The sequence below is a fragment of the Sesamum indicum genome, linkage group LG15 (assembly GCF_000512975.1).
Source record: "Sesamum indicum cultivar Zhongzhi No. 13 linkage group LG15, S_indicum_v1.0, whole genome shotgun sequence".
NCBI classification, from domain to species: Eukaryota; Viridiplantae; Streptophyta; class Magnoliopsida; order Lamiales; family Pedaliaceae; genus Sesamum; species Sesamum indicum.
Window position 1 is genome coordinate 7971391 of NC_026159.1, and position 12305 is coordinate 7983695.

A 12305-nucleotide genomic window follows, 5' to 3' on the forward strand; every position below is an offset into this window, starting at 1 on the left:
ATTTATTATTTCAAAATCCCAATTCAAATAAATTCTCATTTTTCACTTCTTCAAATCTAGGTTGAAAACACACAATCAAACATATTTATAATTTCTCTCATAAATATTAAAATAAAATATTTTTATCCTATTAAAAATGCCGGAACTGAAATTAGAAATGTTGAATAAAACGACGACAGAGTCTGTGAAGGTTGGGGGTATTTCAGTAATTGCCTTTGAGATGCTCTTTCTTCTGCTCTGTCTGTCTTGGGCGCAAAGCTTCTTCGTCTTCTAAAAGCCCACTATAGGCTCTCCCCAACATAAATCACGAATCAAAACCAAAGGGAAAAGCACACAAAGAGAAAAATATCAAAATCTTAGAGGGAAATTGAAGGATGAGCCGTGGAAGTGGAGGCGGATACGATCGACACATAACGATCTTCTCTCCGGAAGGACGTCTCTACCAAGTTGGTAAGCATTTCTACTTTGCCAGAGTCCGACTTTTTGTATTTTTCCGAGCTTAATGCGCCAATTTTGTTTTAAGGTATTGTTATTACTTGCTTGTTTTGTGGGTTTCCGTAATATTAGTGTTCCTGAATTTATAACTGCATAACCTATGCAGAATATGCGTTCAAGGCTGTTAAGGCTGCCGGAATCACCTCGATTGGCGTCCGAGGGGCGGATTCAGTCTGTGTTGTTACTCAGAAGAAAGTTCCCGTGAGTTTTTTTTTTACTAATTATTTCTAGTTTTCTCTTTTAACTTCTATTCTGTGGGTTGAAATTATCAATTGGTAATTTGTGAGCAGGACAAGCTTTTGGATCAGACAAGCATCACCCATTTGTTTCCCATTACTAAGTACCTCGGTTTGTTGGCCACTGGCATGACAGGTAATTTTTGGTTTGCTCTCTCTTCGCGTGTATGTAAATTTTGTAAATGGGGATGATGAGAATTAATTAGTCATACTAATGCATTAAGATCAGACCTCTGGCCTACTTTGGTTTGGGAGTAATTTGGAAGGTCTGGGGAGGAAGTGGGCTTGCAGATAGGAGTTTTTGAGAAAATGTAAATGGGGAATATGATGTACATTGCACTTGTTTCTAGATAGCTTTTTTCATGGAAATAACTTGTTAGGGATAGTAATGTCGCATCAAGCTTTTAATGATTGAAATGTAAACATATACTTTTAATTGATGTAATGATTTTTTACTTGTTTATAAAGATATATATAATTAAAACAATTGAAATATATTTTTATATATCTAGATACAAGTATTTTAATGATTTGGAATTTTTCAATAATACTTTTAGATGATGAGGTTTGGAAAAAGGGGAATATGTTTGGTTTTGCTTTTGAGAAAGAACAAAACCACCGGAAAACAAGAATAACTTGAAAATGGAATGAAACATCTGATATTTATTCATTTGTCATCTTTTGGTTAAAAAATGTTGTTTCATGTAATGGCAATTTTCATTTGGCACACAATGATAGTTTGGAGGAAGTGGGAGATGCTGATGAAGTCATAGGTTTTCGCTGATTGGTTACGACCAATATATAAATTTTTAATTGGTCCAAATATTTCTGTTATTTTTATGTTCAAGATGCAAATTTCAAGTGAAGCCTGTTTAAATTAGAGTATTGATCCATATGTTTGCGTAATATTTAGTGTGTGAAAAACTTTGTGGCAATATTCCTTCACATTCTTTATATTGATAGTTGATTTTTATTCCTTTTCTGTTCAGCTGATGCAAGGACTTTGGTTCAACAAGCAAGAAATGAGGCTGCTGAGTTCCGTTTTAGATATGGATACGAAATGCCTGTTGATGCTTTGGCACGATGGTATCCTAATTTACTAATGCTTTCTCTCTGTGCACTGAATGCCTTACAGTTTAGAATCTGATTTTCTCCTTTGTGTTCATTTGAAGCCAAGTAGTTTTGCTAACAAGGATGTGCTCCAGATGTATGATGCCCAATTTGTCAAAAACAATGGCCTGGACCTAGAATTTATGTAATCCTAGGATGACGTTCCTACTTTCCAACTAAATGCTCCATACTATCAAGCTAACTTTATAACATTCATCCTTCACTTTCAATATCCTTTTTCCAGAAAACCAGTGCTTTAACTCTTTAAAAGCATGTGATTGGGTATAGCTAGTTAGCATTTCATGGATAATTGATTTGCAATAGCAGGTTTTATAAGGCGTGTATATACCCCTTGGGGATCACCCCAAGGCATGATTGTTGTTAGCCTTGAGATAATGCTGGGCGCTTCTCCTTCGGGGTGCATGGGTTTAAGCTCCAGCGCTTGGGGCACATGCCTCTTATGTCCCAATTTTAGGGTGTATGCTTTAGAGACGCGATAACCAAGACTTTTTCGATTTTAAAATGTCCAGATAAAACATTTTATAAACATTTCTTAAAGTTAAAAAGCTATATTTTTTCAAAAATCATCTTCATTTATCTCATGGTTATAGTATATAAAACTATTCTAGTAATATACTTTACTATCTCAAGAGCGGGAAATGTGTAACCTTCGTATTGATGCTTTTCTATGCCATATATTTCTCAATGTTTCTTCACACAATCTTTTTTCCTACTAATTTTGTTATAATTCTTTTAGCTTATTGTTAAAATAATTATTATAATTTAATATTTGTTAAATATTAGCAGTAAATATTTTCGGGATATAATTGCACACGTTGGGCACAATGTGTTTCACCTTTTTAAACACTGTCCGAGATGTAAAATGTACTTCTAGTCATATAAGAATAGATCCATTGAATATTTGATCTAAGGTGTTGTGTTCGGTATTTCTGTGTATCTTTAGTTGTAAATGCGTCCAAACACTGCAGGATTGCAGACAAGTCTCAGGTTTACACACAACATGCATATATGAGACCACTTGGCGTAGGTTTGTGCTATTCACTTCGCTTAACTAAATGTTCTGTCTTGCATATTATACATTTTGTTCATTGGTTTGCCTTGTTTTCTGTATAAAGTTGCAATGATATTGGGCATTGATGAAGAGAAAGGTCCTCAGCTCTTCAAGTGTGATCCTGCTGGTCATTTTTTCGGTCATAAGGTAATTAGGAACATCATCTTTGAGATAGAACCTTTTGTTCTTTTGAAAATTTCATAATTCCATTTTTGTCATTTGTTGATATGTTGCCTCAGATGCATATACCTTTACCGCATCTTCCATTTGCATACAATTGTTACAACTGAACTTTCAATTGCATGCGGACATCTATTCTGATGTTTGTTTAGAGAAATCTTTAGTATCTGAAAATGTTAAGAGTTGACTGAATCATATAACACAAAACTTGCTCTTAATCCTCCTTCAAGCCAAGTTTCCTATAAGCAGCTGGCCTCGAACATGCTTTATTATGTTCGCAAGGTGGCCTTTTGAGTTCCTATGTTCAGTTGTGGCAGAATAGGAAGGACCCGTAAGCCTTGCTGTGACTGTCACTAATTTTTTATCCATGGACTTTTAAGTCTGTAGATGCTGTATTTGTGTATGGGGACTACTTTACTTGTCAGTCAATTTTTATTAAATGAAGAATCTTGGTACTGGTAGGAATTTGTATGTAAGGCATTTGCTTAGACTTGGCAGTGATAAATTATATAATCTTTTAAACAACAATTCTAATGGGCTGAGACCCTCATTATTGACATTCTCAATTGAGCATTCATCATTTGTGACAGAATGTTCTTGAAATACTTGGTTGGCTTATGAGCTTGGCATTTTTCAAATAAATCATGTAATTCAGACACTCTGTACTAATTCTGTTCTTGCTCAGTGGTTAAGCTATCTTTCCTCTTGTGCCTCTGCTCAAACTTTTAACTCTTCTTTCTTCTTCAGGGTGTTGCAAAATAAGGCTCTATTTTCTGAGAAAGAAAATTTCCTTCAGCAATACCCTCGTATAAAGTAATAATGCAACTCCACTAAATATCGACCATTATTTTAAGGTAGTAATGTAACATACACAAAGTTTTCACCTTTTTTCATCTAAGCTTTCTACCGAGTCAAATGAGCTGATATAAATGGGATGAAGGGAATAATGGTTTGAGATAATACTTTTCCCATAATGATATTGAATATTATAAGGTAATTAGGTACTGCCGTACTGATATGATGGATTTATTAATTAATTTTATCTTCTTTGCTCTTGGAAAGATAAATGGAAGAAAATTCATTTTTTTCAAATAATTGCTTCTAAAGTAAACTTTTCCTCATTCAAAATTAGCTCACTAATAAGTGTTTTCTGTCTTTGCTGATTTTCTTCTTTCACAATTTAGACGCATTCATTTATTATCAACATGATCTACACTGGTTCGAAGATCCAACATGGATTTTGTGCATTGGCATCTTCCATTAATTGAGAGAAGTATCAGCCAATCCATATTTTTTCTTTTACAGAGAAATGGCTTGCGATTCCCTGAACGTGGAGATGTTCTTAAGATGAATCATAGATTATATTACGATGGGTGAAATAGAACTTTATATGGGACTTTTATCTTGTACAGCTCAAGCAAAACTTTGATCTTGCAGTACAGCTCAAGAAAAAGCACTGAAATAAGATTAAACTAGTCATCAGATATGTAATAGAATTTCCCAGTCGTACATAGTATTGTCTCGAATGATATAAAGAAAGAGTACCGTAAAGCTTTGCCAGAATGCCCATTGACTTGTAACTTTGAAACAACAAGATAGGCCAGCCTTGCTCCTGAGGCACATACCTAAAAAGGGATTAAGCCAACTTAAAAGAACTGGATTTTTACCGGCCTTGTTGAGTTCTTACTAAGAAACTTCCTGAAATATTCCATACTAACATGAAATATCATGCATTGGTTCCCTTGAGAAGTTAATGAGATCTAATGAAAGGGATCTTCATGGGCATTGCTAAAAGAATTGACAGCATTTTTGCTCTTTCCTTTTTCAGATCGAAGACGGCATTACATTAGTATTGTTTTTTGTTTGGCACTGTTTTGGGTTGAAAACAACATTTCTTTCCATTTTGTTTTCTGATAGGCAACAAGCGCTGGTGGGAAAGAGCAAGAAGCGATTAACTTTTTAGAAAAGAAGATGAAAAATGATCCTGCATTCTCCTTTGATGAAACTGTGCAGGTAAAAGTGAATGCATAATGAGCTATTTATTGACGTTGGTTTTTGGATCCTGATCTGATTGTTTTAGTATAGTTTGTAATCTATGCGCCAATTCGATAACTTGTTTACTCTTTCCATTGTTGCTCTGTGTTGCTCTCGAAGTATATAAAACGCAACTAACATATGACAGTGGAAATCTCAAACTTTAGATATGTGGATGCATCTATTCTGTATATTTATTCGTAATGTGTTGTACTTACAGAACATAATCTCGAGTTTCTCTTGTTTTTTGATTTGATTCCAATGAGCTTAACCCCTATATATAGTTTTGTACTTAATCATCCTAAGTAACAATCCTCATTATTTTCTCATTTTCTGTGTCTCTGATATTCCAATTCATCATGTCTTTACGTTAGTCCTGTGTCTGCCTTTGTCATGAAGCTTCTGGCACTATGTTAGGTACACCATTGTAGTTGGACAGTCTTAATTGGCCAGAGCTATTTGGTATTTATATCTATTATTTCTTTCATTTTCTTCTGGGTAACATGATTTTCATAGTTGTTCGGATCGTGCATTTGTGATGGGAATTGTTAGAGACACACACTCTACACAGTTTTATGCCTCACAGTTAAATCATGTCTGCATGGGCTTTCCTTTACTCTTTTCAGTATGTTACAAGTAGCGTCTACATTATGCATGATTTTAACTAACAGGGCAGTAGGAAAGCTTCTTGGTGATGAGTTTCAGCCAAATGTATATCTAAAGCATTATATTGTTGACTCTAGAATAATTATCACCTTGTCCAGAAGCTAATTTGGGGTATTAAGGTTCATAGTTATTACAAAGGTATACTGAAATGCAGATACTCATTTAAGAATTTAAAAAACATTCAATCTGAAATATATTTTAGGGACTACAAGTTTGTTCATTTGTACCGTAGAGCTTCCAGACAGCAATATTAACATATGTGTGTGCATTCCTTTGTCTATGTCTACTTCGATGTTTTAGATAAGATTATATCTGCCAACCAAATTACCTATACTTCATGCTGTTGTTCCTTCAAGTGTGATTTGGAAAGTTATCTGGAGCTAGTGATGATGGAAATGGTAATTGGACTGGAGTTTCCAAAAGACTTAGTGTGTTAATCATGGATCTTATGAATGTGTTATCCTGGTTTTCTCAAAGTCTCTGCATTAGTAACACCCAAATTGCGTGCTGGAACCTTACATCTTGACAAATGATGATTCAGAAGATGGAAAAATATTATATATATGTGGGGTGAATTTCCAATATTAGATTAGTCATCCACTTTTGCCTCCGTATAGATGGAGCATGTGTGCGCAAGAGTAAAATGTCTTGATCTCTGACCTTAAAGAGATAGTCTTAAAGCACAAGGTAGCGGGTTCTCAGTGGCTGGCTGGTGATGTATTTTATTACTCTATGACATGTCACAAATGTCTGAACTTATATTTTACATATTGTAATGTACAATGAAAATTGACGAGTACATGCTACAGTTCTACTTTATGAGATGATTAGAATTGACCATGTCATCAGTATTGTTTTTCCCAGGTTGGATATAATTAATAATTTGTTTTAGGAAAAGCTCTTATTATTTTTTCCTCTTTTTTACTAGCATTTACCAAAAGTTGGTCTTCTTGAGTGATGGGGCATTTTGTTTTTGCTGTTTCTAAATACAATTTTTGGATACAAAAAGGTGATGGGGCAAAACTAGGATGGAAAGAGATTCCACGATTCTATATCATGCTTTTTTGCTGAACCTCCATGACAGCTTCCTTCAGATGCTTAAAGAATATGTGCTGTTAAAATTTTATTATCTTGAGAATCAGTATGCTAAATGTACATATCGTTACTTAAACAGAACTTCTTGCAGACAGGGGTAGCAATTTTTTGGCTTGACTTGAAAGTATGTCAATAGCCGTTCTGTTTGTGCACACTCAAAAGAGTAGCTATTAGCTAAAAGTTCTTATACATAGTGTTTGTAAACAGTCTTAAGTTTAATGACATGCTGTTCGATAAATTTGCTTTTGTTTAAATTTCCTCTTTCGGAAAATACTCTTCAGATTTTTGTTTAGAGTATTTCTGTTGGAAAGTGTGATTTGATCCATTTCCAGTACTTTCTAATCATCCATTATTTGGTGGTGTAATAATGAAAGAGTCATAGAATATTCAAAGGACAAGTATTATTTCTTAAACAATGTTTGTCTGAACCAAAAAAAAATACGGGGACTTGTACATGCTGAACATCATTTAAGTGGAAAAATTGAATAAAATAATAATGATTAATCGAAGAAGCTTATTTGATGAAGCAGGGCAGAAGAAGATTCACTTAGCCTCCATAATTGTAAATGCAGCCTTCTTGCGTTAAGTGTTTTGATGAGGGTCTGGATGAAGAGGAAATTAAAAAGGGCATGATGACTCTTGATTAAGAAAGTATTCTTGTAGAAAATCAGAAAAGATGTGTGCTCGAAAGTTAGAGTACTGCATGTGATCTAGCTGAACAGATGGTACTTACATAATCTACGCCTTTGGTTGTGTGATTCACATTCTCCTGATAGTAGTGCAAAAGAGTTTGTTTGTGTGTATATCTTCTCATTAACATCAAGGTTGAGCGTTTTGACATTTCTACTTTTTTTATTTGTAGACTGCAATTTCAGCTCTGCAATCTGTTCTACAGGAAGATTTCAAGGCCAGTGAAATTGAGGTAATTGTTTTGTCTTCTGGTCTCTAAACTGAATCCACTCTCTTTACAATAGTTGTTTATTCTCTATTTTGCAAAAAGACTGCTGATCGCTCTTTGTTTTCACATTTCGTCAACGTGCTCTGAAGTTAGCAACTTATTTGCACCCAAAAAGTTGGCATCTAAAGTTGATTCTCTACTATTTTTCTAAGCTCGGTCCTGAACTTTCCGAATCTTCAAAAACCTGATTGTATTAATGAAAATTGGGCAAATCAACTTCTCTTATCTTGAGACTGTGAACAATGAATTGCTTCTTCATTAAATCATTTGATCTTTGCTAGGTTGGTGTTGTGAGGAAAGAAGATCCAGTTTTCAAGGTTTTGTCAACTGAAGAAATTGACGAGCATCTGACTGCAATCAGTGAGCGCGACTAACCCAGATGAGTTACATTGTATGCTGATGATGGGTAGCGAGTTGTGGGTGTTCTTATTGTATACGGATAATCATACAATACATTTCCCTTGGATCCATGTTCATTTGATGGCTGCAGTCGATCATAAAATTTATGCACCTCATTTGTTCTGTTGGTTATCATATACGAAAACAAGCATACTTTAGTCCCCTTGATATCATAGTCCTGCATAGACTGCGCTCATGTCTGTTTTCTGTCTTGAAGCAAATTGGCTTGTGCCTTTGCCATGTCATGAAGAGTGGTATATCTCTCCTCGTTGCTGACTATACTGATAATTGACCTGTTTATTCTCTCATAAAAAATATGAAATATGGAGTTGAGGTTTTCTTTATGTTTTTGGGCATTTTGTTCAACTTCTGTAGCATGAGACGACGTCTTCTATGAAGCCATTTCATGGCGTCGAATTTTTGCCAGGAATTCATAGGTATAATACCGCTTTTGAACATTGATCATTATCTTGCCACGAATCTGCCTTGATAAAATAAGATTGCACCATATATCTTATATGGGTTGGGTCTTAATAGTGTCCAATCTATTATTTATTTGCTTAAATTTAGTTATACTATATATTACTAACTACTTATACATTTCTAACTTTTCATATTTTTTATGAGAAACAAATTTTTCAAAATATATTTAGTAAACTATCATTTTCAAATTAATGAGAAACAAATTAAAGAAAATTGAAGGATTTTATAAAATAGTCAAAACTTGCAATTCATATGTAACTATTTAATATATATATTTTTTTTTTTGAAAAATTGAGACTATGCAATTATATTATAAATTTCAATGAACATATCAAATATCAATATCTAATAATAATTTATAATGAGCTAACATGTGCTATTATGATTGTGATTGAAAATTCACAATTCAATTTTACAAATAATTATGGAGAAATTGATTGCACAACTATTAGTCTTATGATTTGTTTCGGAAAATACAATTTCTATAATACGTTACAACTTATGAGCTTTTCATTTTATATTTAACAAATGAATATTTAATGTAACACGATTACTTTCCACAACCAATGAATAATACAAATTTAGGCGTATCACATTATAAGTTGCATTAAAAATATTATAACAAATGAGCTTATCATTTTATATTTAACAAATGAATATTTAATGTAATGTGATTGCCTTTCATTAGTAACAAATGATACAAATTTAGTCGTATTACATTACAAGTTGCTTAAAACTATTGTCATTTTATTATTATCTAAGTTTTGAATTTTGTTAACATTAATATAAAGAAATGATTATCATCTTCCAATCCAACCCATTTGTAATCCAACGTATTTTCAACCTATTATTCAAACTCAATTTGAACCCAACACATATTGAACCCAAACTATTTGGACCCGACTCAACTCTGAACTAACCCGCTTATTTACCACCCCTACACATAAAATAAAGACATACAAGGAGCCAAGAAGCTTTGCATGCTTGGCCAATAGAGGGAGTGGTTTGGTCCAAGTCAAAGGGCTTAGCTAACCCTAGTCAAATGTGCTCATTGCATGGTAGGTCCTTACAACCCTTTGGAGATCCCTTAAGCTTGACCACATTAAAAATGCACTTTGATTTTGAATTAATAATAAATTAATTCAATCAATTAATTTCAAGTCCAACTCAAATTCTTATTTAGTTTTTAAATCCAAAATTAATTAATTCAATAAAAAAATACCAAATATAAATATATAGTTATTCTAATTATTGACATGGTGGATCTCCTATCAAATGGGACCTCAATAAATAGTCTAATTATCTAAGTAATTAATTTAAACTCCTTCAAATTAATCATCTCTCTTTCAGAATTAATTAAATAATTAATTTTTCAATCAAAATTAATTCCCCAACTAATTCTTAATATAGTTAGTGTTTTGTGTGTTATAGGTCTGCTTTCAGCTAGTGTTGTACTTGTATTACTTAATTCGACAATTAACTTGCTTTAACTTAATTAAATTTAATTCAATTAATCACTTTTTGATTGATCCTTCAATCTAAAAGTATTCATTACCATAGGAGGCTGTCTAGCAACAGTTCATGTCACTAAAAAATAGGTGAAAATGGTGTATACCTTAAACTGCGGATACCATATAGATACGATTTTTCTACCAAACTATCTCCTTATCAAAATTTAGGGCACTTCCAATACTTTACTTTGAAAACTATGTCCACTCTTGATTGTGTTTCTTATTAATTAACATAGGAAACATCCTCTTATTAGATCGACGGCTATGTATACAGACTTTTGGGGATCAACATTGGAGAACATAGGAGATTATCGTTATTTCATGATGGGTAATGGATCCCTTATTGGAATGCACCAACTCCTATGCATGTTCTGACTATACTAGTACATGACTTTTGGCAACCACACAATATCGCAGCCGCATCAGTTAGGACCAAAATACAGTCATCCCATATACAAGGTTGTAATGGCTTCTCAGGTCAAATGACTAATTTTTGTACTATCGCAGTTAAAGAGTTCCGGTCATACCAATCATGCCTCACGGGTTTCCATTTGACAGATCCTATTAGCCAATTATGTGAACTTGACAATCCATTTGTAAAGCACCCACTAAAGTGCATAAACACATATGTCTGTCATTGATAAAATATGATACTCATCATATGAATGTATCAATTATTACAAATGTATACCCGCAAATTTCTTACATAGATTTCTCACTTATTTGAACAAGAACATTGATATACGGTGCGATAACTTATGCAGTGTTTTGTGTTTAATTAAAAATTAAAAATGACAAGATAGATTATTGTAGGCATTTAAATATTTAACTAATAGAAATTGTGGGGTTAACATAGTAACTAGTGAATATACATACTTATAAATACTACATATTTAAATCAACAAAACAAAATAAAGAAAAAAGAAAATGAGAAAGTGATGCGATGGAATAAGGAGAAGAAAGAGAGGAATTTTCATCATAATTCCTTTATATATAATAGCATTTACGTATATATAAATATATATATATATACACATAATTATATATATCTATATCAACTATAGACGTTAAACAAGAAAAGGGAAAGGAGAGAGTGAGGCAGTGGGGAGAGAGGGAGAAGAAAAGAGAGAATTTTTATATTCCATATTAGTTTTGAGCATAAGCTAAATTTTTCGTTTAAAGGGGTAAAATATGAAAAATATTCTATTCCTCTGTTTCTATTGTAATTCAAATTAGGTGTATTAAAAACCTTATAACTTGAGATATAAATGTTCAATTTGTATGTACGTAAAAGAGATTATGAAAATATTATGATTTCGAAAGAGTATATAACATTTAAGAGAATTTTGAATTAGTGGACACAAATCTTTAGTAGTTTAGACCAGACTATACTGAAATTTAAATAACTCACTGTATAGAAATTTTAATTTTTACGATTCTTATTGAAAGTAAAACTAGGGACATAAGAGAATATTTGGAGTAAAAGTGGTATCTGTATCAGTTTCAGTTTGGTCCGGAGAGAATTTGTGAATTAGAAGAGAGGTGTTGTCAAACCTGTCTAGAAAACGTTGGTTAACATAGTGACATAAGTATTTATCTTCAATTCTTAATTTATGAAAATATGAACATTAAAATGAGTCAATATTTGAAATCTTACTAGGAGCTCGATCAATTGGGAAAAAACTCACACAACAAACTAAGACCATCGACAATCTACATTTTTTAATAAGTAAATGGTCAGTAGAATCTGTATATGTACTATTTCTTATTCATATTATTTTGATGTATGAAGTCTGTCATTTGTGCTGCTAATAATTCATGAGGAATGCAGTATTGGATTGATACTTTGCTTTGAATGATTATAGTGTGAAAATGAGATAAGGAAATACATTGTAGTATTCCATTGTTAAATGAGGTGTTTTTTGGTGCTTGCAAATGAAATTGTGATAATACGTTGAAATCTTAAGTCACTAATTGTTCATAAGAACGGATAAAAACTGAACATAATTACTTTGTGAATACCCCTTTGATGATATTAACAAAATTTAAGATTTTTTTTATAATAA

The 12305-nt window shown here is 32.7% G+C and overlaps 1 protein-coding gene across 1 annotated transcript; it reads left to right on the top strand.

The window, feature by feature from the left end:
• On the top strand, positions 264–8589 carry LOC105178211 (proteasome subunit alpha type-6-like). Its single transcript, XM_011101631.2, has 9 exons — positions 264–450; positions 602–696; positions 786–867; positions 1721–1817; positions 2831–2889; positions 2978–3060; positions 5011–5106; positions 7751–7810; positions 8128–8589. Exons 1-9 carry the CDS (start codon positions 375–377, stop codon positions 8218–8220), a joined length of 741 nt encoding a protein of 246 aa, XP_011099933.1. The 5' UTR covers positions 264–374; the 3' UTR covers positions 8221–8589.